General features: G+C 40.5%; 2 protein-coding genes and 1 long non-coding RNA gene across 4 annotated transcripts in view; 2 read left to right on the top strand and 1 right to left on the bottom strand.

The window, feature by feature from the left end:
- Positions 1 to 3,519, bottom strand: part of KCNJ9 (potassium inwardly rectifying channel subfamily J member 9) — a 61,797-nt gene extending 58,278 nt beyond the window's left edge. For both annotated transcript variants that reach the window (XM_063624991.1, XM_063624990.1), the window contains exon 1: positions 3,397 to 3,519. The gene's annotated coding sequence lies outside the window, so the exon portion shown is untranslated. The remainder of the gene's footprint in view (positions 1 to 3,396) is intronic.
- A 239-nt stretch (positions 3,520 to 3,758) lies between these two features.
- On the top strand, positions 3,759 to 10,489 carry PIGM (phosphatidylinositol glycan anchor biosynthesis class M). The gene has a single exon (XM_063624997.1). The coding sequence runs from the start codon at positions 3,759 to 3,761 to the stop codon at positions 5,028 to 5,030; it is 1,272 nt and encodes a 423-aa protein (XP_063481067.1). The 3' UTR covers positions 5,031 to 10,489.
- A 3,064-nt stretch (positions 10,490 to 13,553) lies between these two features.
- LOC134733969 (uncharacterized) lies at positions 13,554 to 21,568 on the top strand. Its single transcript, XR_010117428.1, has 4 exons — positions 13,554 to 14,529; positions 17,137 to 17,262; positions 17,767 to 17,885; positions 20,531 to 21,568. It is a non-coding gene; the product is annotated as an uncharacterized lncRNA (long non-coding RNA).
- The last annotated feature ends 6,023 nt before the right edge of the window (positions 21,569 to 27,591 follow it).

Genomic DNA, 27,591 nt, shown 5'->3' with positions numbered 1-27,591 from the left:
GGACTGAATATCAGGCTAAAGCGTTCATTATTTTTTTCTTTAGGCAGTCAGGAACCACTGAAGATGTTTGATGGAGGAAAGAATCTAAGTAAAGTACTATTAATTATCAATCTGGTAGTAGAATTGAGACATAAGACATTAAATCAGTTAAGAGATTTTTAAAGCTTGAGGGAAAGGCAATTGTCACAGATCCTGGTATAGTATAGTATAGTATAGTATAGTATAGTATAGTATAGTATAGTATAGTATAGTATAGGTGTTCGCTATGTATTATTTGAGTTGTTGAAGGTCTGAACTAAGGTGCAGGATGCCGGGCACGGAAAGAATTAGAAATAGACTCCAAAGAAATGACAAAGCAAGACATATGAACAAAATCTAGTGAAAAAGAAAGTGATTAAAGTAGTCAAAGTTCTAGCAGGAAACAGATGGTATACTCAAAGGGCCAGTGGACATGTTTTAATGAAGAAATTATTTGCAAAGGTATGGGCAAGTTTAATACATCAACAAGATATGGTGATGTGCCCAGGCACTCGCAAAGTAGGACGCCTTTACCAGCCTTAAACCTGAAGGGACAGTTACTGGAACCATGAGACTTGTATCCAAAGGAGAGAGCTATAGCTTCAACAGGAGCCATGGCTTTAGGTGAGGAATTCCAGACACTGCCAAAGATCTGCTAGTGCCTCCCACTGGTCTATTCTAATGGGAAGCCAGAGAACAAGGGAGATTGAGTGACGCTACCCATACAGCCTCTCTTGGAACACAGAACAGGGCAAAAAAGATGAATAGTGGATATGGAAGGGTAATGAGAGTATATGCAGCATAGTGAACAAGGACAAGGTTCTTGCTAGGGAAACTAAAGTTGAGCGATCCATGTTTGTGCTTTCCTTAGTCATTGGCTCTAAAAGGATAGAAATCTAGGAGCAGATAGTGAAAGGGGGAATTAAGAAGGATTGTAAGTAACAGTCCAGGAGGTAATGAACAGTTGAGCATTTGAAAAAAATGTAACTCTTTCAGAAAGAGGTGAGAAGATACAATCCCTAAACCCAATGCAAAAAGTTCAATATGGGGTCCTCGGACCCTGTGATGTATCTCTTCCACCCAGAAATAGTAACTAAAGTTGGACCTCTCTGTCCAATTTGTTTTACACACTCCAGTCTGTTCTTCGTTCCCACAACTACTATCTACATCTCACTCCTTTGACTTCAGTGACATGCTTAGTTTTTTGTTGTTGTTGTTGTTGTTGTTTTATTATTAGTTGTTTCCTTATCTGCCTAAATTTGGTGCCTCCCATCTCTCTACTAGGACAGCCATGTAGGGACAGATTGACTGAAACCTTTCTGCTATACTACTGAAACCAATCCAGCCACAAGGACCCTTACTTAGTTAATCCTCAGACACCTACCTCCCATATTTTCTATCTTAGGGAACTAAGCCTCACTTATCTATTATTTGCAGAAGAAAAGAATAAATCAGAGGTAGAAAGAGTCACAGTGAGAGAGAATATCCAGAATATCCAGATGAGAGATCAATAAGAGAAAACACAGGAAAATTAGAACTTGTGACCAACATTTTATTGGCAAGTCAGCCACATAATGATAAAGATATTCTAGGGCAGACACACTGGGTTTTGGGTTCTAGCACTGCCACTAGTTAGCTATGTGACTTAGGAAAATTACTTAATCTCCTTAAGCCTTGGTTTTCTTCATTTGTAAAGGTGGGAATATCTACCTTACATGAAAAGTACTTAGCATAATGCCTGGTACATTGCAAATGAGTCCTCAACAAATCCAGCTATTATAAATAATAGTAATAATAATAATCATCATTATATGAGTGGTGATGTGCTGCCACTATATATATGGCTAATACACTGCAAGAAAAATGGTTAGAATTATCAATCTAAGGCATGTAATTATACCAAGGCATATAAAAGGACATAGAGCTATCACAATATGAATATGGAATATATAAGATCAACACAGTTCATCTCCAAGGGATAAATGTGAAGTGTAGGATGGATGAGCAGCAGGTAGTCCTGGGAGCTGCATGTTCAGACTGGATGAAGTCACCTCCTTTTCTTATTCTAGTCTAGAAGACTTCCCATAGGAAGCAGGCTCATTCTATAAAATCCAATTAGTCAGTATTTACTAAACATTTACCATGTGCCTAAGACTACAATAAATTACACATAATTGAAAAAAATTAAGGATGGGATATAATTTCTACCCCCAAGAACCCTACAATCTCTTGTGAGGGCTATGAATACAATCTAAAATAAAGTATCAAATTCTACAATGCGGACTATGTAAGTGCACTAAGCAACCACGGAAAGGGAAGAGCGAATGGGTTACAGTCGTTGGTAAGAAATTCATGGAAGTAGGGTTGGAGTGGGGTGGAGGGAGCAGGGGACCTTGACATACATAAAGGATATTTAAAAGGGAAAATAACTGGGAGTTGGGAGCAATCCAAAGATGCCACTCTAGAAATATTCTGGCAGTAGGAACCTCTAAAATCAATTCAACTTTACTGAGTGGCTACTAGTACTGTGTTAGATGTTGAGGTAGAGAAAAGAACAAGATAATCTCTGATATCGAAGAATTCAAAGTGTCCTGATGGAAAACTAGGAGAGCAAAACAAACAAAAACAGTTATTACAAAGCAGTGTGACAAATGCTGTAACAAAGGAATGACCAGGGAGTTCTGGAGCACTGGGAGAACTTTTAGTAGCATGGCAGGGTCTTCTGCGTGAGTGATTTTCTGGAGCTTAGATCCCGTCCGCCCCAGTCCACCTATCCTCGGACAGGGGAGGGGACTGGCATCTAAGTCATTCATTCTGCGTGATGAGGAAGTGAGTGGGAGTTGGGAGCTAACACTTGCACTGAGGCCTGAAGGGTTGAGTAGGTATTTGCCAAAGTGATTGGACAGCGGATGGCAACTTTGACAGAAGTAGCAAACACAAAGATACTGAGGCATAAGGGGCTGACAAGTTAAGGAATTTTGTGACGCTTTTCTGTCTTCTTTCCTATCACCTTCACTTAGGGTTGCCGGATAAAATACAAGCTGCTCACTTAAATCTGAATCTCTGATTACCAACTAGTAATTTAAAAATACAAGTATGCCTCCAATATTGCATGGGACATACACACTCAGCCCCCTTCAACTCATCCTGTCCTGTCCGGGGGCCCACAAATCCCCGGTGAATACCGGCGAGCTAGTGGAGTAAAGCATGAGAAGGCTTATCTTCCTTTCACTCCTACATTTTTCACTCTCGGATCTCCGGCCCAGGACTGAGGCATGTAGCGCGCAGCCCGCAGCTCGCTACGCGTCGGAGCGTTTTCCTCTGAGGACTGGAAATGGGGCGCGGGAAGAGGGCGGGGGGCGGCGGGTTGTCACTTACAAAGAAATCTCACTCCACTCCATAAAATCCTCAAGCCAGTGCCTGATTTCCCGGCAAGCGGACGTGTCCCCTCCCAGGGACCGGAAATCCCGCCTCCACCGGAAGAAGAAGCGGAAGCGAGACCGTCCATCCAGAGGAAGGCAAGTTTTTGGCTCAGGCTGCTGAGAAGCCCGAGCGGGGCTGGAGACAGGTAGCAGTACGGGGGCGGAGCTTCATGCCGGAAGTGATAGCCGCAGTCCTTTCGGTTGGCAGCCTGGCGGGCGGGAGATGCGGCGGCCACCTGCTGCGAGGAACCGAAGGGAAGGTTAGAGGTACCAAGGCAGTTTGGAGCTGGGGCTAAGCAGCTGTCGCACAGTCAGATCATGGGCTCGACCAAGCACTGGGGCGAATGGCTCCTGAACTTGAAGGGGGCTCCAGCCGGCGTCTTTGGTGTGGCCTTTCTAGCCAGAGTCGCCCTGGTTTTCTATGGCGTCTTCCAGGACCGGACCCTGCACGTGAGGTATACGGACATCGACTACCAGGTCTTCACCGACGCCGCGCGCTTTGTCACGGAGGGGCGCTCGCCTTACCTGAGAGCCACGTACCGTTACACCCCGCTGCTGGGTTGGCTTCTCACTCCCAACATCTACCTCAGCGAGCTCTTTGGAAAGTTTCTCTTCATCAGTTGCGACCTCCTCACCGCTTTCCTCTTATACCGCCTGCTGCTGCTGAAGGGGCTGGGGCGCCGCCAGGCTTGTGGCTACTGTGTCTTTTGGCTTCTTAACCCCCTGCCTATGGCAGTATCCAGCCGCGGTAATGCGGACTCGATTGTCGCCTCCCTGGTCCTGATGGTCCTCTACTTGATAAAGAAAAGACTCGTCGCGTGTGCAGCTGTATTCTATGGTTTCGCGGTGCATATGAAGATATATCCGGTGACTTATATCCTTCCCATAACCCTCCACCTGCTTCCAGATCGCGACAATGACAAAAGCCTCCGTCAATTCCGGTATACTTTCCAGGCTCGTTTGTACGAGCTCCTGAAGAGGCTATGTAATCGGGCTGTGCTGCTGTTTGTAGCAGTTGCTGGACTCACGTTTTTTGCCCTGAGCTTTGGTTTTTACTATGAGTACGGCTGGGAATTTTTGGAACACACCTACTTTTATCACCTGACTAGGCGGGATATCCGTCACAACTTTTCTCCGTACTTCTACATGCTGTATTTGACTGCAGAGAGCAAGTGGAGTTTTTCCCTGGGAATTGCTGCATTCCTGCCACAGCTCATCTTGCTTTCAGCTGTGTCTTTCGCCTATTACAGAGACCTCGTTTTTTGTTGTTTTCTTCATACGTCCATTTTTGTGACTTTTAACAAAGTCTGCACCTCCCAGTACTTTCTTTGGTACCTCTGCTTACTGCCTCTTGTGATGCCACTAGTAAGAATGTCTTGGAAAAGAGCTGTAGTTCTCCTAATGTTATGGTTTATAGCGCAGGCCATATGGCTGGCTCCTGCCTATGTTCTTGAGTTTCAAGGAAAGAACACCTTTCTGTTTATTTGGTTAGCTGGTTTGTTCTTTCTTCTTATCAACTGTTCCATCCTAATTCAAATTATTTCCCATTACAAAGAAGAACCCCTGACAGAGAGAATCAAATATGACTAGTGTATGTTCCACATCCTCTGCTACTGTGTTACATTCTGATTGTCTTGTATGGACCAGAAGAGAGGTTTGGGACATTTTTTCTGAACATTCTAATCATTCTGGTGAAAGTTCCCATGTTCCAACAGAAGTTAAAAGCAATGTTTGCCTTATATATAAAAGGGACACAATAATTAAGGTCCACCTTCTAGGAAATCCTAGGACTCGTTTATTTGGTGCATGGTGGAAATAAAGGTCACATATTGGAAAATGGAAAGGCTGATGAAACTATCAGATACTAAAAGATTCTTAAAATAGAGGAATATAGTTAGAGACATCAGGTTTAAGCCAGTATTTGTTCCTGTTTTACAGTGCTTCTGTCTTAAGCTGTGTCTTAACTTTTAGCCCCCATCTTTTCTTTCTAAAGCTTTCCTGACAGCTGTGAAAATCCAAAAAGTATTCTTAGACTGAGGGTATGGTGGCCCTTGCCTGTAATCCCAGCACTTTGGGAGGCTGAAGTGGGAGGGTCGCTTGAGTCCAGGAGTTCTAGACCCACCTGGGGCAAGATGGTGAGACCTAGTCTCCAAAAAAAAAAAAAAAAAAAAAAAAGCCAGGCGGGTGCACCCCTGTAGTCATAGCTGCACAGGAGGCTGAGGTGGGAGAATTGCTTAAGCCCAGAGCAAGACCCTGTCTCAAAAAAAAAAAAAAGGAAGGACAACTTTTTAGATATAAAAGTATTAAATAATACTAAGATGCTTAGTATTATTTTAGAGAGTTTTAAACTTCTATATTAAATGTGGGGGCTTACAAGATAATCCAAAGACTTTGAGAGGCCAAGGCGGGCAGATCACGAGGTCAGGAGATTGAGACCATCCTGGCTAACACGGTGAAACCCCTCTCTACTAAAAATACAAAAAATTGGCCGGGTGTGGTGGCGGACGCCTGTAGTCCCAGCTACTCCTCGGGAGGCTGAGGCATGAGAATGGCGTGAACCCGGGAGGCAGAGCCTGTAGTGAGCCGAGATGACGCCACTGCGCTCCAGCCTGGGCGACAGAGCGAGATTCCATATCAAAAAAAAAAAAAAATGATAATCCAAAGAATTTAAAATGTAATCATGTTTCATGTATTTATTTGTTTTATTACTTAGTTTTGTAGCACTTAGTCCCAGTGGTATTAGACTGCTATTTGGTTTCATACAAAAAGGATTAAATTTAAATTCATTCATGTTTAGACTTGAGTTATTACATTTTTAAAACTATCATCTTGCCTTTAATGTTTGAGATCCTACACAAACTATTAGTACATTTCAGTATCTTCTTACCCCTTTGTTTTTAAGTTTTTGATTGCTAAAGCAAGACTTTTTTCTTCTAGAATTTAAGTCAACCAAGTGTTATCTATGTTGTAAAAATGGATAATAGTAGATTTTAGGTGATAAAACAACTTGTTAGTAAGACATTTCTTAGCTTAAAAAAAAAAATCAAAAATTCCGTTATAGAAATGCAGACCTGTGAGGGAAACTCCGGAAAAGCATAAGAAGCATCCCAAACAGCCATGGGTTTTCTAGACCAGGAAATTTAGAGGGAGATTGTGGAAATGAGGCTTAGGTGGGCAGATCGTTTCCTTTATCACTATAATATTTCTGGGGGAAAAATGCTTTCTGAGTTGTTTAAACAAGCATCCTTACATTTTTTTGTTTTTTTTAATTAAACAGCCTGTCTAGGCTTGGGATTCCCTAGCACTACAGTAGCAGTTTATAAATATGATTTTGTGATTGTGTTTTTTAAAAGATAAGTAATTTGATAAACTGTTCTTTTGCAGTCAAAAAACACTCACAAAAAGACAAAAAGAGTTCCACAGTAGTATATTTCATGTCAGTTCAGGCCTAAAAGCCTTTGCAAATAAGATGTCTATAGGCTGGTCACAATTAACAATGTTATTATTGGCAGCACTTCTTGGATGGATACCTTATGGGACCTTTCATTAGAAAGAGGGAAAGAATGGGGTGGTTTTGTACGGGCTCCTGTTTGGGGTAAAAATAGCAGAGTCAGTTGCTGAGGACAATGACCTTCCTTATAACATTTAGTTTCATACCCATATTAGGTCTTGTCTTGAGGACCCTTTATATGTGCTTGTTTACTAGTGGCCTTCCAGCCATAGCATTCTTACCTTTTTTTCCTATTCTAAGAATTAAAAAAAAAAAAAATTATAGAGCCAGCAAGGGAGGAGGCAGGAAACAGAAATCGAATTTCATCATTCCAATATAATTGTCCCTTTTTTTGTATTTCTGACTTGGTTTTATAATTATATTTACTTACTAATTATTATTTTTTAACATTCTTTATTGTGGCTTACTCTTCATACTTAGAGTTGGAATTGTTGGACATCACATGTGTGTTCACATTATAAATACATCATTCTTCCACTGTTAGACCTTTAGATTGCTTCCAGTTTTTAATATTCTAAATAAGACTTTCAACATTTTCTGTGTTTTAGCTCATTCTGTTAGGACATTCTTAGAAGTTAGAAACATTTCTGCTGGGATCGTTGGAGGGAACTTCAAACTTTAGAACCTGTCCTGCAAGAAATTCTTTACCAAAGAAAGGCAGGTTTTCTTAAAGGGATGCAAAAGATATTTTGCAGTTTATATGTTGCGAAACATTTAGTCAGTTAACTAAAAAAATGAGTTAATTTGGTTTCTTGGGGGATTTTAATTTTTTAATTTGTTTTCTGGTTATTTAAAAAAAATTTTTTTTTTGCTTCTTATCACAACCTTTTGTTTCCTTTTTAGTCCTTTAATAACACCTCCAAATTTTATAAGACTTTGGCTTATTTCCTACATAATTCTTTTTTCTTATACCACCCCTTAAGATTGATATGTTCATTTACAGGTAAGCATTAATTATTAGATAAAGAGGGATGGTTCTCAAGATTGTGTGTGTTCTGAACAGAGGGAACTACATGACATTTTCTTCTGTAATTGCCTTTGTAACATCTTTAGAATGTGGTTCCTGAATATTCCTAGATAAATTCTCTTGATAGGCCCATTGGAAAGGCTAATACTCCTGCCCACTGCTTTGTTCCTTCCTGGCAAAAGAATTCTTAAAACCACTGATTTTAGTTACTGACTTCTCACCATCTGGACTCTTACAAGATGTTTCAGAAGTTGTGTAGAACTTGTCTTTCAGTTAGTTGACTTGTGGCTGAATTTATTGTTACTTCTCTAATATCAGTTGTTTTCTGCATTACCACCCTCTCCCCTAACCATCTGTACTATGAATAGAAAAGGAAAAAGATGGAAAATTATACCTAGGATTGTCCCTAAATGCAATCTCTTGGTTCCCCCCACCCCTCATGTTTTATTATAAACTATTTTAGGAGCTGGGCATGGTGGTTTATGCCTGTAATCCCAATGCTTTGGGAAGCTGAGGCAGAAGGATCACTTGAGGACAGGAGTTTGAGACCAGCCTGGACAACGTAGTGAGACCCCCATCTGTACAAAAAAACAAAGTTCTTGGGAAGCTGAGGTGGGAGGACCACTTGAGCCCAGGAATTCGAGGAGGTTACAGTGAGCTATGATTGTGCCACTGCACTCCAGCCTGGGTGACAGAGCAACACCTTGCCTCTAAAACAAAAAAACTCCCAACTATTTTATTTTTTTATTTTTCTGAGACAACATGTTGCTTTGTCACCCAGGCTGGAGTGCAGTAGTATAAACATGGCTCACTGCAGCCGAACTCCCAGGCTCAAGTGATCCTTCCTCCTGAGCCTCCCAAGTAGCTGGGACCACAGGTATTTGCCACCATGCCTGGCTAATCTTTTTATTTTTTGTAGAGACGAGGTCTTGCTATGTTGCAAGAGGGAGATCGCTTAAGTGATCTTCCCTCATTGGCTTCCCAAACTGTTGGGATTCCAGGTGTGAGCCACTGCACCCAGCCTGACCTAACTATTTTAAACACTACTCATATTGCCATCATCTAAATTCAACAACAATTTGCCATATTTGCTTTATGTATATGTATAATTATATGTTTATATAATTTTTTGAACCATGTGAAGTTGCAAACATTGAACTTCACCACTAAATATATCAGCACGCATCTCCTAAAAATAAGGTATTTTCTTACAAAACCATAATTCTGTTACCTATTATGATTTAACATTCTGTCATTTTCAAATTTCTTCAGGTATTTTTTGTTACATCTTACAGAACAGACATTCTTGGATCTCAAAGATTCCGAGGAAGGAAAGAACATGATGGATAATCCATAATTAAGAAGTTTGAATCTTTTCCTAGTCCTAAAAACAAAGTGAGAATTAAAGGGGTTTACCTTCCATCAAAGTTGAACAAATTAATTCTTTTGTGTGTCATACTTTTTGTCTCTCTCCCTAAAAACATGGGGGTGGTAATCTCTTTGTTTTATCTGGTAGGTTTTCCAGATTAAAGATTATACATGTTTGGAATCTTAATATCCAACCTCCAACTGCAAGCTCTGCCCCAACAACAATAGCTAATTATTTTACAACTTGATGGTGGTAAATTTTTCATGATTAACCAATTTTGGGCACCTGTTCCGTCATATATGGTTTTATTTAATTTTCACAGCAACACTTCAAAGTTGATATTCATATTCTAAATTTATAGATGAACAAAGAGGCTCAAAGATTAAATAACTTGCTAATAAGTGATTTTTACCCATGCTTTTTCCATTATATTATGTTTTGGATTTTTCCAGAGTACCCAAACCCAGCAGATGCATACTGCTCCAAAATAAATGGAACTCAACACTGGCTCTGTCAAGTGTCTTGCCAATCAATTTGTCCTTCTAATCTTTCGAGGGGGAGTTCTCTCAGTTGTACCAAGTCACTGTCATCCCCAAACTTTTCTCTTCAACGATTCCAGGCCTTTAACAACTCTCTTTCACCTCCAAACCCTCTCTCACCAAATTGTGTAATTTCTTTGTTTACTGCTGGCTTCATCATGCACTTTTCCTTCATAGCCTATTTTAAGAAGTTGATTTGCTGAACCACTTTTTAGCCAAGCTGTTTGTAAATCAAGCTACACAAAGTATGTGGCCATAATTTCCAAAAGGCAAATGATCATTGTTCAATTGCTCTTGCTCTGCAGTGTGCGTTCATGCAGTTAGAAATTGTCCTGCACTGATAGTACGGCATCAGAGAATAGATCACTTAGGTTCAAATCTCAGTGCATGATCCTGAGCAAGATTATCATATCTAGATACCTTAGTTTTTATCTGTGAAATGGGAATGATAGCACAATCTTCATAGAACTGTTGATAAGGATTAAGTGAGTTGATATGCTCAAAGTGTGCATGCTGGCATAGAACAAGTCACTGTTTACAAGCCTTTAAAGAAGGAGCTGTTCTGGCACTGTAAACTTGAACCTTTTTTCCCCAAATCTAATGGATGTAGGCAAGGAAATTATATTTATATAAAATAAATGTTTGACTACCTTTGATCATAAACTTTATTCTCCTCTTGACCTGTTCCTTTGAAAAGATAATAAATACTGATATGTGAAAAATGTATGGACAGATTATTCAGATATCTGGTTGAGGCTTTACAGTTTTGTATATTTCTGTCAGACATTAAGCTGACTCTAAGCAGTGGAGGTTTGGTTTATGCCCCTAAATTACACAGCACTTCTTTTCTCCATTGTATTGAGGGGTCATTCAGGGGTTGCTGTTCTGGAGATGGAAGCACATGTCTCCTGCCTGGGTCAGAAGCGTCACAATAGCACAAGCATTTATTCAGCACTGGCCTAGGAGAACCATTCATTTAGTCAAAACAAGCATTTATATTCATTATCCTGAACAAAAACCAGACTAAATGAGAACATTTCTAGCTGCTCAGGCACTCTGCTAATTGCTATGTCTGCTAGATAAAGTGAAATGACACTTATAGTGACTATTTAAACATAATTTGGAGCATGAATATTTGAAGCTCAGTTCATTTTACAAAGGAAATGTATAACCTTTGCTCTTCACTTTTTTTGGCAATTATTTATAGATCCAGGCCCTGTGTCAAGTTCTGTAATAGATGAATAGACAGTTAGTTAACAGTAAAAACAGAAACATACCCCACTGATAAAGCGTTATCACATCATTAAGTTCCACAATGATGTGATTTGTGAAATGGAGGGGCAGTAGGGCAAGGTAGAGGATATTTTTATTTGTATGTTACAGATAAGAAAACTGAACTCAGAAACAAATGACTTTCCGAGGGCAAATAGCTAGTTAATGGCAGGATTGGGGTGGGACCCCAGATCTTCTGATTCTAATCTTTTTTTTTTTTGCAAGTCGTTTTTAATGTTATACAATGACAGGTGATTACAGTGGAAAACTTCACTTATTTAGCAAATGTCATTCACTTAGCAAACTACTTAGCAAAATGCCATGAGTATCTTCTGTGTGCCAGTCATTGTTCTAGGCATCGTAGATGCAGTGAGTGAGAGAGGGAGGCAAAGACCCTATCTTTATGGATCTTACATTTTCATGGGGAGGCAAAGAATAAGCAAGTACAGGATTGTGACGATGATATATCATAAACAAAAATAAGACAAGCTAAGGAAGTAGAGAGTGATGGCAGTGTGGAGAGTGGAGTAGGTGCTTCTTTAGATGAACTGGTTAGGAAGGTATTGTGATGAGAGGGCACTTGAACAAAGACCTGGGAAGTGAAGGCATGACCTTCATGCAACCATGGTGCAGGGAGGTAAGGGAAGAGCATTTCACTCAGCATCCCTCCCTGCTGAGTGAAAGCAGTGCGGAGGTCCTGAGTTTGGAATGAGCTTGGCAGGTTTAAAGAACAGTAAGGCAAGTATTACTAATTGGAGTGAGCAGGGAGCAACCAGAATCTAATTCACATTATCCAGCAGAACGACATGAATGCTAGTTGAAAAATACAATTAACATTAGCATTTTTACTGGCTTATAATGCAATAACTTTGAGCCCAACCTATTTTTTTTCTCTGACTTCTGAGCACATGTTAATATGTAAGGAAGATGAAACATATATGTAAACAACTTATATTTTAGTAATGATACAAAATACTTTCACAAATTTTGTGATGTGGGAATTTTTAAAAATTCCATTTTCACAGATGAGACCCCTAAAGCTCTGAGTATATGCGCTTTGCCCAAGGTCAGAGTTAGTATGTGAGGCAGGACTAGATCCTAGATCTTCTGGAGCTAAATGTGCTACTCATTTCTCTGTACTACCCTTATCATTTAGCTATGGTGAACAGAAGATGAACCACTGGATTCTAGAAAGCAGGGATTTCAGGAAAAACACTGTCCAACCGATGATTGATTCATCAGGTAAATACTTAGGAGCCTACTTTGTGCCAGGCACTCAACTAGCCTGGGGTCATAAGGATGGTTAAGACTAGAGTCCTGCTTTTAAGGAACTCATAGTGCTTGATGGAGGACACTGGTGGAAAGAGGATTATAACTCAGTTATAAATCAATGGCTAGAGTAAAATACACCTAAAGTAGTTCACTAATACATTAATTGGACAAAACTAGTGCAGAACCTAATATATACTAGGTAGTGTGATGTTTGTTATCGTACCTGTTTTTCTTTAACATTGGTAAGTACTGGGGGCTTTCTTTGAAATTTTCCTGCTTAAAATCAGTCAGTGATTGACAGGCTCCTTTGCACAGTGTGAATGGCGGGGGCTGTGAAAAAGAAGAGAAAACAGTTTCTCAGTGCCTGTCATTTCTGAATGCCATCAGTATCCACCTAATTTTCTAAGCTAGAATCTTATAATCACCTCCTATTCCTTCTTCTCCTTCACTTGTTACCCGCCCCACATCTAATCAGTCACTAAATTCTGTCAGTTCTACCTTTTAATGACCCTGGAGCCTGCTGGCATCTTGCCGTTGTCATTTCCAGTACTACAGTTCAGGCCCTCATTATCTCCCATCTGGAATCGATAGCTCCTGACTGGTCTTGTTGCTTTTCGTCTCTCTCGCCCTTCATTCCACCTCTCATTTATCCTCCCCAGTACTGCCAGAGTGTGCTTTCCAAAGCAGATCTGATCGTGCCACCATTCTGAAAAAAAGCATCCTGGGGGACTATGTGACCTGCAGAAAGACATCCAAATTCCTTAGCATCCTCCATCTTGCACCAATTTCCCCTACTCAGCCTCACTGTAGCCTACTGGATAATGCAGTTTCCTGAAATTACCACACTAGTAAGCCTATGCCCATGCTGGGTTTCTGTGTGTGTGTTTGTGTGTGTGTGTTTTGAGACAGAGTCTCACTCTGTTGCCCAGGCTGGAATGCAGTGGCATAAACTTGGCTCACTACAACCTCTGCCTCCCAGGCTCAAGTTGATTCTCATGCCTCAGCCTCCTAAGTAGCTGAGATTACAGGCATGCGCCACCATGCCCAGCTAATTTTTTTGTATTTTTAGTAGAGATGGGGGTTTCGCGATGTTGGCCAGGCTGGTCTTGAATTCCTGACCTCAAGTGATCTGGCTGCTTTGGCATCCCAAAATGCTGGGATTATAGGTATGAGCCACTGCGCCCGGCCTGCCCATGCTGTTTTTTCTGCCTAGTGTGCATACTTCTCTCCTGGCCTTCAGATGACCTGTCACTCGTTTTTCAGGACCCAACTCATAGGACACTTCCTCTTTCAAGAGGAATGCTAGATGAGATTTTGGAGAGAGAAGGTTAGTCATTAAGGGGGAAAAAAGAAAGATAGGGCCAGAGTTGTAACATTTGGTAAATAATCTCTATTAATGGACTTGATATGTTATGGTTATTTGTGCATTTGTCTCTTTCTCTCAGACTTACTGTTTTGTGTTTATATCCTTAGCATGCAGCATAAGTGCTCAATAAGTGTTTGTTAAATAAGTGAAGTAGGTATGAGGAGGGAACAACTGTTTATTGAGCACCTATTGTAAGCCTATATGCTTTTCACACATCATCTCATTTAAACCTCAAAACGATTTTTTTGATTTAAGTATTATTTGCTAATAAGAAACAGTCGCAGAGGACATAAATACTTCCCTCTCTCCCCACCCACCAAGGTTACGGGTTTGTGAGGAGTGGAACTAAAGTTGGAGCCTAGATCTGTCTGACTCCAAACCTTTCCTCTGTTGTGTGATTCTCAGACAGGGTCAATTTTGTCCCCCCTTTCTGGGGACATTTGGTAATGTCTGGAGATATTCTTGGTTATTATAATGGGGGTGTTACTGGCATCTAGTGGGTACAGGTCAGGTGTGCTGCTAGGCATCTTCCAATGCACAGAAAAGCCCCACAACAAAGAATTATCTGGCCCTGAATGCCAGTAGTGCCAAGGTTCAGTGTCTTCATCTGTTTGAGCTGCTGTAATAAAATGGCATAGACTGGATAGTTTATAAATAACAGAAATTCAATTCTCACAGTTCTGGAGGCCAGGAAGTCCAAGATCAAGGTGCCAGCAGATTTGATGTCTGGTGAGGGATACTTCCTGGTTCATAGATAGCCATCTTCTGTTTTTGTCTTCACATGATGGAACGGGTGAGAAAACTCAACAGTCTCTTTTGTAAGGGCGCTAATCCCCTTCAGGAAGACTCTACCCTCATGATCTAGTCACTTTCCAAAGTCTCCACCTTCTAATACCACTACCTTGGGGGTTAGTTTTCTTTCCTTTCCTTCCCTTTCCCTTTCCTTTTCTCTTTAAAGCAGTTGTTAACATTTAATGAACCTCCTTCTATGTGGCTTCAAGCCACCAGGACAAAGCTCCCCCTACTGAATCTTCTCCCGAGCTCTTCTGCTGAAGAATTTGGCCTTCACGATGACAGGCTGGTTTGGGAACTTTTCCCTTCCCAGAACTCTGTAGTAGCCCGATGGCACCACATCAGTGATGGGAGCTGTTCCAGGCTTGTTTTTAGCAGCATTCACCTGTGTCTGCTTCCTGACCAAAGCCCACAATTTGTCAAGGTTGACAGCTGGGTAGAAGCTCAGGTTCCTCTTTAGGTGGTAATGTCTCATACCAACTTTCCTAAAGTAACCTGGGTGACATTTGCTGAAGTCGATCCTGTGGTGATGCATGCTGCCAGCATTGCCACGGCCTCCTGGGTGCTTTCAGTGCTTGCCAATGCGGCAGTGGCCGTGGCTCACCTGGCTCCAAAATTTCTGGGTCCTGTGGTGACTACATTTCCTCAGCCTGGATGGCTGTGTGGAAAAAGAAGCTTAGTGGTAAGGCCTAAGGAAGAAGGAGCAGGGGCGATGCTTGCCAGCCTGAGATGGGCCTGTAGGCCTGTGGGCCAAGGACCTGCCATCTGGAACGTTTGGCAAAGTTGAGGGGCCCATGTGTCTTCGAGACCCGAATCTCAGGCTGAACAGGGCCCCGCCCTGGACCCACCTGAGCCTCACTGCCCTGCTGACGGTCAGGTGCGGCCTAGAGGTCCCGATCAAGATCGAGGGTGCGTGGCTGAGGGCAATGGGAGTAGAGCTTAGGGTCCCTGCTAACAAGGAAGTGGAGGCAAGAAAAGGATCCTAGTTTTCAACATTTGAAATTTTGGAGGACACAGACATTCAGTCCATTACTTTGAGAAATCCTGCTCTATTCCATGTTGACTCTAATGAAAAGCAATTCATCAGACAAAATAAATGCATCCATGACTCCATGGGGAGTCAGATTGGGCTTAAGAGAAGTCCTAGGGGCTTGGGGCCATTCATGAGCCACTGGCATTGGTAGGATAAAAAGACTATTCTGTCTAGTACCTGACCTGCCTTTGATCGTATGGTTCTTTCTCTACTGCATCCACCCGGTCCTTCTGTCTCTTCTCCACCTTTCCTTTTCTTCAGTAGACTCTAATTTAGCTTGGGGAAGGCAACCCAGAAAGCTCCAACATTTTCTAACCTCTTTTCTAATTAGAAGGTAGAGTTAGCATATAAGAAGCTGCAGGTTTCAACTTGACAATATCTCTAGAACTGAGAACAAGGCCAAAAATGTCACTCTCTGAAACTGACAGTAAAATAGATGAGATTATTCACTGTGATAATCTTCCCAGAAAATAACCCACCTAAGAAATTCTTGTAAGTGTGCTGCTAAGCCTTGGCTGTTTCCTAATCTCAGCCAGGGTCCAAGAATGCCTCCCTGTAAAGAAAAGCATTTAAAATGTAACTTGTGCATTAAACTAGTAATCTAGGAAATTATAAAGTGTTTGCCCTGGGGAAGTGTTCTAATGGGGGACGCTTTTAATGACTCTTAAGTGTAACTGCCTGTAATTGTTGGGGATGCTTTGTGTTTTTGTTTTTCTATCTCTCAGCATAACAAATATTAGGAGAGAGGAACCAGGTTTATTTTACTGGGGCCTGGCAGCAAAGGCATGGATGAGTCACTGCTAGTGAAGGGTGGGAATTAGTGGTGTGTGTGTATGGGGGTGGCAGATGGTCACAGAAGTTTTTTCCTTGATATAGTGATTTTAATCAGAAGCCCATAAACCTTGGTTGTGTACAAAATGTGTGTGTATTTGTGTGCATTTTTTTCTGTAAAAAGTGTCTGTAGCATTCAAAGGGTTCTCTGACCTCCAAAAAGTAAAACCCCTGCCTTGGTGATTGGAACATAGCTACTAGGGACAATGAAATAGAAGATAACCCAGGAAAGGCAAGGGAAGTGAGTGCCTCGTAGGAGAGAAAGGGTTCATTTTGAGCTCACATTTATTGATTGTGCATGCAGAAGGCCTCTTTACATACATAAATAGGGTTCCTAATTTTATAACAAATATTAGGAGCCCAGCATGCAGTAGAAGGATGAATTGTGAGAAAACATCAAGGCAGAACAAATTCAGCCTGGTGGATGCTGGAGAAAAGTAAAAAGGGTGATTAGAGGACTTGGAAAGAATGCAGTGTGGGGACAGAAAGGGGGAGAGAGAGAGAGACAGAGAGAGAGGGAGAGAGAATATGTGTGTGTGTGCGCACATGCATGTGCACACATGAATATGAGGTGGGGAAGATGAATGTTAAGTTGTTCTACATATGTCAATATCCATGCTGAGTTTAGGTTCCACAGATGCCTGGGGTAGCCAATACTAAGAGAACGGTTCTGTAAAGCTGAGTTCTAGGAAGCTAACCAGACAATTAAGAAGGGATTCTTCTAAAGTTCTTTTCAATTTTAAGTTACAGAAACCAACTTTAGCTAAAGGACTTAAAGGATGCTGGACAATCCATAAATCCCAAGGAAAGAACTGAACAAGGAAGTCTGGGGAGGGAAGAGATCGGACAGTTTGGGGACTTCCGCAGCAGGTGACCAGCTCCAGTGACCTCGTTTCCAGATCTCTATATTTGGGTTTTAAATTAACAAGACAGGAGTTAGCTGTTTGGACTTGTCCCAGAGAAGGGGAAATCATGAGCCAAGGAATCACCTTGGTTGTTGACCAAAGTCATTATCATATTGGTTTAGAGCAGGTGTCCTATCTTGAAAAGTGTGCGAGACTAGTACCCAAGTCTTCTGATTGCCACTTACACGCAGCATGCTCTCAAGGCATATTCATAATTTCTTAATATTTTAAAAAATAATAGGGTTTGGGTAGGAATAGAGTGGGGGACTTTCAGGCAAAGGGAACAAAAAGTGCGGTGGCCTTCAGGTAGGATGAACTTGGCATCCCAGAAATAGAAAAGGCTCTTGTGGCTAGAGAATTATCTGCAAGGAGTAAAGAGTAGCAGAAAGGCATTCAGAGGCTTGATTGCATCATGGTGAGAAGTTCAGAGGTTTTTTGTTTGTTTGTTTTTTTATTTTCCTATGTGCAGCCAAAAGCCACTGAAGAGATTTAAGCAGATATGAATTACCTTTTTTGAAAAACACTCCAGCTGCTCAATGAAGAATGGATCCTGTGAAGACTTGAATAAGAGTGACAGTACTAGAGATGGTAAGAAGTGGGTTGATTCAGCATGCATTTTTGTATCTTGGAGAAAGAACTGGCAGAACTTGCTGACGGATTTGGTGTCAGGGAAAAGAAAAGGGAAATCCAAAGTGGGTGCTAGGCTTTTGGCTTGGGCAACTAGGTGGATGGTAATGTTCTTCACTGAACTATGAAGACTGATGGAAGGAGTAGTTTTAGGGAGGAAGACAATTTGGAATCGATCGTGTCAAGTGTGAGATGTCAGCAGTCTTAGTGAGGAAGTCAGAGGGACAGTCAGATATACATTTGGGAATCACCAGATTATAAATGTTGCTTAAAGACAAGGGCCTGGATGAGCTTGCTTGGGGGGCCTAAGACCGAGCTCTGGGCACTGTAATATTAGATAATCTAGCTGGGCAGCAATGGGCAAAGGAAACTGTCAAATGAATAGTTTGCAAATATTTTCTCTCATTCAGCAGGTCGTTGTTATTTTTAAGAAAGACTTTCCAACTTGAAATTATATAAATGCTTACCTATATATATTTTTCTACTGCTTGTTTAGTTCCATTTTTTACTTTAAATAATTACCCTGTAGACTTTATTTGGTACAATACAAGAAGTAGAAATTTAATTTAATTTATTTCAAATGATTCACTATTCAAAGATTAATCAATTTTTTATACCATTTCACATTTCTTCTGCTATATTTGCAGATTAATTATAAAGGAAAGCACTGATCAAAAGTTGCACACTGGAGGCCCATGGCCATATCTAGCCTATGAATATATTTAGTTCAGAATATTTTTGAATTAGTTATCTGCATCTAAAAATCAGAAAGTTTTATACAAGAATCTGTTTTTACAAATTCCCCTTAAAAATCAGAATATCTGGCAACTCTAGACTCACAGTCTCCCTTGACAAAAATGTGCAGGAGCTGGGAGGCAATTGCTTCCCATCAGCAGGAAAGGTCCCCACCGGTGTACTTTATTCATTTTTGTTGTCTGCCTGATCCCTGAAGGCATTTCAGGATGCTATTAAGTTTTGTATATTTGTTTTGCAATTGGACACATTACACGAATTCTCTAATTAGTACTAACCATTTTGTGGCTAATTTTCTTGGGGTTTCAAGTAATTATATCATCATGCAAAAAATTATAATTTTGTCTTCTCTTTCCAAAATATATACTTTCTAATTCTTTCTTCTCACCTTATTACAGTTGCCTAAAAATTTCTCACATTTTGAATAATGGTTATGACTGTTAATTTTAACTTTAATTTTTAACATGACGAGATTGAGAGATGCCTAAATGGCTGGTTTGTTTCTGGGTGTGTCTGTTTCCAGAAGAGATTGGTGGGTGAGTCAGTGGACTGAGAGAAGACGACTTGCCCTCGATGGGGGCAGGCATTGTCCAGCTGGTTGGGGGCCTGGTTGGAACGAACAGGAGAGACAGGAGACTCTCTGTCTGCTGTCTTTCCTCTGGAGGGGGAGGCTTTGCCTCCTCTTGCCCTTGGACATCAGGCTCCAGGTTCTTTGGCTTTTGGACTCTGGGACCTGCACCAGTGACCTCCCAGGGCTCTCAGGCCTTTGGCCCCAGACTGGAGGCTGCATGGTCAGCTTCCCTGGTTCTGAGTTCCCTGGTTCTCTTTAGCTTACAGGTGGCTGGTCGTGGGACTTTGCCTCTGTGGTCACGTGAGCAGCCAGTTCCCTCATAAATCCCCTCTCATATCCTACTGGCTCTGTTTGTCTGAAGAACCTTGGCTAACACAATGGTCATAATAGCAGGCATCTTTATACGGTACCTAATTTTAATGGGAATGCCCCTTGTGCTTGACTTTTAGGTATGAAGTAAGCATTTTTTTATTGTGTCAAGGAAGTATACTTTTTATAGTTCTCTGATGTTTTGATTTTGTATTAATATCAGTAATATATGTGGAATTTCACCAGACCAAATGACTTTTCAATGTCTATTGATATTATCCTGTGACTTCTCTAAATTTAATACATTATAATCAGAGATTTTTCTAAGAGTTCATATGCTTCACAGTTTAAGCCATGTATGTATTTTTATTATGAATCCTACCAATATCTAACACTACTTAATAAACCCTAATAATATACTTCTTAATCTAATTTGCCTTTAAAAGGCAATTAGGAAATTTTTATCTGTTTTCATAAATGAGATTTGTCTATTGTAATTGTTCTTTCTCTTTTTGGTGCTTTGTCATTTTTTTTCTCATTAGAAAATTTATTTTCAACACAACTAAAGCAGCAGCTTGAGTTTTTTTTTCTTAAAATATACTTCATTTAATATTTCTACTGCTGACCATACTTAATTCTTTAATTGCATTAACTGGTACTTTTAAAAATTCTCTAAAAAGTTAATTTTTCATTTACGTATTGTGATGATTAATTTTATGCATCAACCTTACTTGGCTAAGGGATGCCCAGATAGCTGGTAAAACATTTCTGGGTGTGTCTGTGAGGTTATTTTCAGAAGAGAGTAGCATTTGAATCAGTAGACTGAGTAAAGAAGACCACTCCACCAGTGTGAGCAGGTGTCATCCATTCTGTTGAGGGTCTGAATGGAACAAGAAGGTGGAAGAAGGGTGAATTTGTTCTCTCTTCTTTTTTCTTAATTTATTTTTTATCTTAAAATTTTTTTCCCACCCAGCTGCACACTGAAGTTCTCTCTTCTTGAGCTGGGACATCCAACTTCTGCCTCAGACATCAGCTCTCCTGATTCTCTGGAATTTGGGCCTGGACTGGAACTATATACCGCTGGCTCTTCTGAGCCTCCAGCTTGTGGGACTCAAGAAGATTGAGGGACTTTTCAGCCTTCATAATCCCATGAGCCAATCCCTCATAATAAATCTCTTTCTGTATATCTCTCTCTAGATATACCTTTTTGGTTCTATGTCTCTGGAGATCCCTGATTAATACATGTTATTTTCTTTTCTACTTTTTTTTCCAATTTTAATGTGAAGCATATTATAAATACAGAATAGTGTATAACATGCATTTGTACAGTTTAAAGGATAATAATAAAATAAACACCCATATAGTCATCACTTAGCTTAAGACAGAACATCATCAATGCCTAGAAATTGTTTTCCAATTGCATTTTTCTTCTTCCTCAAACAAAACCATTATCCTGAGTTTCGAGTTAAAATATCCTTGCTGTTTGCTGATAGTTTCACTTCTTAGATATGTATCCTTTAACAACATGTTGTTTAGTTTGGCTATTTTTAGTCTTCACATATGCAGCTAATCCTTGATTTATGATGGGATTACGTCCTGATAAACCCAAACCTAATGTGAGTTAAAAATCAGATGGGTTTATTAGGAGTGTACTGAATGCATATTGCTTTTGCACCATGATAAAGTCAAAACATTGTAAGTCAGGGACCATCTATATAGAATCATATGGCATATATGTTTTTATGATACCCTTTTTTGCCCAATATTATGTGTATGTGAGCCATCCATGCTGAGGCACACTTATTTACACTGCTGTATATATTCCTTACACACATGTATTATCTCGTCTGCCTTTGAATGACATTTTTGCATTTAAGGTTGCTGAGGAGAAATCTGCTATTTCTCAGTGTAAATGACCTGTTCTGTTTTGTTTTCAGCCTGGATGGTTACAGGCCCTTTTTCCTTATCGTTGACAGTCAATGTTTGCTAGAATAAATCCAGATAAATATTATTTTATTCAGTTTGTCTGGCATTCCTCATATTGGCCCTATTATTTCTATATGTGGTCATTTTTCTCCATTTTCTCATCCTTACAATGGAAGGCTTATGCCTGTCCAGCATGGGAATGGGTAAGTGTTCTCTCAGAGATTATGAGTCCCTGTGAAAGCCTTTCAGTCTTGGCACAGGAAATAAGTTTATATTTTCTTGACCTTAACCACCTTAGAAGTGTCACGGTGTATGAGAAATAAGAAGAGAGGTGGCCATAGGTAGGCAGCCTCATCTCTGGCTGAAGGGCTCCTCCTGGGATTGTCACAGCAGCTGAAGCCCACCGGGGCAGGCAACAGTACCCCTCCAGCCAGCATGGCGGCCCTCTCCAAAAGCAAACCTCATCAGAACCTCTGCTCCATTCTCTATGCCTTCTGTGCTGTGAACAAGCCTTGAGCATCCCTGGGACCACCCAGCCCTCCTTGAGAGCTCCAGCACCTGTTTCCTTCTCAAGGTGGTGGTGGAGTTTGAATTTGACACTGCCCTCAACAAAATGACAGTCTTATGATCGTCACTCATCTCTGGTCCCGTCACACCAAGGAGTGGAGTGTTTATCCTCTTCTTTTGCGTAGGTCATTTCAGCTGCAAGTTATGAAGGGAGAGTGTTAATGCATTGACTCAGATTGTCATGTTGAATTGGAAACACTGGCTATTCCACTTATATTGACTTTCAAGTTGAAAAGTGGGCCTTTTGTGCATTCAGGATGCCTCCCAGAGCCTAGCAAGGAGGGTAGAGATGGATAGGCGGCTTCTTTTTTCCAATCCATACTTGAGAAAATTTCAACCGCATCAGCAGGTTATGAGGGAAACTACCTGAATGCCACCTGAGATTTATAGCCACCTGGGGGATAAGCATTTGTTTCTAATGTGGAATTAGATAATCTTTTCCTCCTAGCCTCTGGACAATAGAAAGGGAGTCTGACCATTTGCCAAACACACTGTGGAAGGGGAAAGTACATAGAACTGGAGATTGGACAATGTCCTTCGTATTCTTCCTTTACAGAAATTCTGTGACTAGTGTTTTCTTTGACTAGAGATGGAGGGCTCCATCTCTCTAATCTTGAAGTCCTGAGATATGTGCCTGCTTGTTCAATGTCACCTAAGGCTTTTTAGTCAGTGTTGAAGGATGGGGCTGTCTTATGATCACACAGATATGTTTTATTGTCTTAGGGGCCTGACAAATCAGGGATACCTTCTAGTTAAATTCCTCTTTAAGGGCCTGAAGTCTCCTTAGTACTCAGCATGTAGTTCAGATGTTTCCCTTTCTCCTGGGAAACAAATAGGATTCTCAAATTGTGACTTTGTTAATTGTTCTTAAGCAAGTTGCATTAAAATTTATATGCACCTTTCCAAGAGAAGATAAATTATACATATTACAAGAAGAAGAAAAGACACAGTGATTATGAAATTCCTCAGAGAAAGGTTCTTTGTTCTTTGCATGCCTCATAATGTATCTGTCAGAGCAGACCTGTCCATTCAGCAGGTCTAAGATGGCAGCGAGTTATGATTGGGGGACTCAAGCTTATCATCCTCATTATTGGGAATATAATTGAAAGGTCAGAATACTTCCCCTTTGAGAGCTATCCAGCTGTGCCCAGGGGCTTGGCTGTGGTCTATGGGTCTTTAACTTGAGGACAGGGGGAAGGTAGGGTAGGGAACATGGTCTTAGATTTCTCAGATATTTGAAAATAACTTTATCTTTGGTCAAAATCTGGAAACTGTACACATTACAATCAAGTGTTTCTTGGACTTTCTAGGGTAGAGGAAAAATGGGACAATAAAATAACTCTTTTATTCTTTTATGTCTGTTGGAGTCTTGAAACTCTCATCATTCAGTTGGGCCCAACCTGAGAAGGAGAACATCTCTGATTTGATAAGCTTCTAAAGTAGTGTACATATTGCATTTTGACCACAATAAGACAGATTATACAGAGTGCTATGAGACAGACACAGGCATAAAGAACTTCACTCTCCTTTTCTTTCCTTTTTTTTCTTACATAAAAGGCTGGGCAATATTCAGACATTGCCTGTGCCACTCCTGACCTTGTGCAATTGTCCAGAAAGTCCCTGAGCCCAGAGCTGGGTGCAGGCTGTGCCTACAGCAAAGTCCTTGGGGGTAACTGGTAGCCTGTGGGGGAGCGGGACTATTATGACCTCCTTTTACAACTCTCACAAGGACAGACAATCTGGATCAGTGGAGTTGGCTAATCAAAACTTCCTCAGTTATTTTATAACTCTCTGCCTCAGTTTCCTCTTCCCTAAAATGTTGATAAAAATAGAATGTACTTTTTAGAGATGTGAAAATTAAATGAGGTAAAGCTGTTAGGAGAGTTTCAGGGCTAGAGTAAGTGCTTAATCAATAATTATTTATGACATTATTATTACCTTATTTGGATCATTGAGGAGTAAATTTCTCCCTATTCTTGAATAGAAATGCTTAATAATCAAACAATTTGGTCTCTAAGTGAAGATGAGCTATTAGTGGGAAATGTACAGATATCTTATGCCTCCCCTTCTTGCCTATACAAAGCCTATATTCTTGGTTGGGACACTGAGAGCCTTATAAACTTTGCTTAAGCACAACAGAGAATATTCACAAAGTCTCTTAATCTCATCCAATTCCCATGAGAAGGAACACTGTTACATAGTGATGACAGTGGATCTCAACTTCATCATGAATTCTTCCCAAGAGACTCCTGAAACATTTATTTTATGGCAAAGATGCCTTCTAGCAAGATTGACTGTAAAAAGAATTTTCTCTCTCTCATTGACTTGTTTTATAAAATCAGAGATATGATCTCATGGAAGAAAATCTCCCAATCGATTTGACAAAAATGCTTAATTAAGGAATGAATAGATGATGTGTTTGTTTTATTCCACAACTAAATTGTAAGTTCTTAAAGGGAAGGGAGCTAGATCCCTATTTTTGTAGATTACAAAGATTCAGTACATCGGACTGACCTGGTGGCTCATGCCTGTAATCCCAGCTCCTTGGGAGGTCAAAGTGGGAAGATTGCTTGAGCCCAGGTGTTTGAGGTTGCAATGAGCTGTGATCATGCCATTGCACTCCAGCCTGGGCGACAGAGTGAGACCCTGTCTCTAAAACAAAACAAAACTAAACAAGAATAGATTTAGTACAGGACCCTAAAATGTGCTTGGTACAGTAAATGTTGACGTGGGCTGACCGGGTCCGAATAGTAGAAACAGAATATTTTTGAAATTTTAAGAAGGAAATTCACGCCGGGCGCGGTGGCTCAAGCCTGTAATCCCAGCACTTTGGGAGGCCGAGGTGGGCGGATCACGAGGTCAGAAGATCGAGACCATCCTGGCTAACACGGTGAAACCCCGTCTCTACTAAAAATACAAAAAATTAGCCGGGCGTGTTGGCGGGCGCCTGTAGTCCCAGCTACTCGGGAGGCTGAGGCAGGAGAATGGCGTGAACCCGGGAGGCGGAGCTTGCAGTGAGCCGAGATTGCGCCACTGCACTCCAGCCTGGGGGACAGAGAAAGACTCCGTCTCAAAAAAAAAAAAAAAAAAAAAAAAAAGAAGGAAATTCACATATGAAAAGATAAAAATAGATGTGCCTAGATGTGGGAGTGAAGAGAGTAGCCACACTCACTTGACTCTGCCTTTCCTAGAGGGCCCTGAGGGTGTCCTTTAGTGTTCTGAGGTCCTCTGAGAGGGCGTGACCCTGTTTGATTGAAGATGAGGCTCCTGAGACCAACTGCCAACTGACTTTACCAAGTCTATACCAAGTTATTTATGGTAAAATCAGGACTAGGACTCAGACCTTTAACTGGACATGGAGATTCCAAGATCTCCCTTCTGCTTTCTCTGTATGAAAGGAATTTTTCTTATTTTGATTTATACCTGAGACTAGTGTAATTCCACATCAACCAGCTCCTATTATATTTCCTGTGAAAGGAAGTTGGATGCAATATCACAATTGACCAATAGATGTCACTATATGCCATATTATTGTGCATGTGGCCGCCTGCCTGAATTTTGCTTGAATTTCTTAATTGGGATGGGGTCTGCAGACTTCTGGGAATCACTGGATCTATTTGGGAGACACAAAAGAACTATGAGAATTTTAAAAATGGTATTTTAAGCTTGATAAAAGTTTTATCAAATCAAGAGTTATTCGACCTGCTATAAAGGCAAAACTCTTACTTGAAATCTTTTTTAATAGGAAAAAAGGGGTGTTTTTCAAGTTGAGCTCCCTGGATGAGAAGTGAAGTTAGTAGGGCTGTGGGGAGCCCCTAACTTCTATTCAGTTGGCAAAAACCTCCCCCTCCACTTCATGGAGAGGAGTCTGAGGGATTGAAGGGTATGAGATTTGAAGTTCAACAGAACTGGGTCTGAGTTCTGGTTCATTCATTAGCTGTGTGATCTTGAGTATGTTATTTAACCTCATCTAGCCCCGCTTTCCTCAGCTGTAACATAATGACACTGATCATATGGTGTTGCAAGGATGAAATGAGACAATATGTGAAAACACAAAGATTAACTGTCATTATTAACTATGACCATTTCACTTTATGAAGGCATTTTTATAACTAAAAATGCTTGGAAAGTACTGACTAGTCCAAGTTTTCATTTTAAAAATGGGACTTAAGAGGCCAAGTTATTTAGCTCTCTGATTATGTTTTACAATTTCATAATACAAGTATTTATGTAAAACAAGACATGCCTGTTCTAAATCTTTTACAGGTGTGTCCCTCCCCACTTGGGGAAACGTGATATGTCCCTATTCAAATTTATCAAACTGATGAAATACAAAACAACCCTTCACTTTGTAATTTGGCAGGCTAAATAATCCAGTTTATTTGAAACTTTTATCTTTATTTTTTTCTGTTTACAAAAGTATTCTAGAATAAGTGTGTAAAATTTCAGCAAATGATGTGTTTAAGTAATGATTTGATTGATGTAGTTAAAATATAATTTAATAATTAAATATGGATGTTTTCATAACTTTTCAACCCCAGATTTTTAATGTTTTGATTTAGGTGATTCATTTATTAGGCAAATATTTTCACTGGGAACATTCATATTCACCGAATACATGTATAGGCTGCTAAGTGAAGGCTTTAATGGAATGGGAATTCATGAATACTTGGCCTTATGATGTCGGTTGCTCTGATAAATTGTTAGCTGAAAGAATAATTCAAAGTGTTCTGGGTTTATCCTCATTGATAATGTAAATTTAATTTTACCTTTCTATTGACATCCACCTGTACACTACAATTTAGTTTGTTTCCCCAAATTCCTAAGGTTTCCAGAAAGTTTTTTAAGGAAATGCAATTTTATGACGATAGAATCCCATTGCAACTCCATATGCTGTAATGTCTGGGGTTGGAGAAACCTCTGGATCCAGGAACCAACAATTCAAGGACTAGTTTGATTAGACCAGGGTATTCCGGCTATTTTGAGGGTTGTCTATGGTAGTCAGGGCAAAGCAGAGAGGCCACTGGAACCATGGGCCACCAGTCTCTAAAAAGTGACTTGGGCTTCCCTGAGGGCCTCTACTGCTGCTGCCGACAGAGGGCGCAGGCAGGTTTGTGCATCTCCTGAGCAGGTGGGGTGCTGTGAGTTACATCTGGGCCAACTAGCCATTCAGGAGGCACAGCATCTGGGGCCATGATACTTACTGGGACCCATGAAAATGTTTTAATTTTAAGTTCTTTTGAAATATAAAGAAAAAATAAATATAAGAATAATGAATATAATAAAGAATCCAGCTTACATTACATTTTGCCTGGGAAACAGCCAGACACTATCTCTACAAAAATTAAAAATTAAAAATTAAAAAAAAATTAGCCAGGTGTGATGGCAGGCACCTGTAATCCCAGCTACATGGGAGGCTGAGGCAGGAGAATTGCTTGAGCCCAGGAATTTGAGGCTGCAGTGAGCTATGATGGCACCAATGCACTCCAGCCTGGGTGACAAAGCGAGATCCTGTCACAAAAAAAAAAAAAAAAAAAAATT

Source organism: Symphalangus syndactylus, chromosome 12 (genome assembly GCF_028878055.3).
Source record: "Symphalangus syndactylus isolate Jambi chromosome 12, NHGRI_mSymSyn1-v2.1_pri, whole genome shotgun sequence".
NCBI classification, from domain to species: Eukaryota; Metazoa; Chordata; class Mammalia; order Primates; family Hylobatidae; genus Symphalangus; species Symphalangus syndactylus.
Note: the sequence above shows the minus strand (reverse complement) of the source record. Positions and strands in the feature narration are given on the sequence as shown.

Coding starts and splice junctions, on each gene's coding strand:
- PIGM (XM_063624997.1), top strand. CDS start 3,759: ATGGGCTCGACCAAGCACTGGGGCGAATGGCTCCTGAACTTGAAGGGG.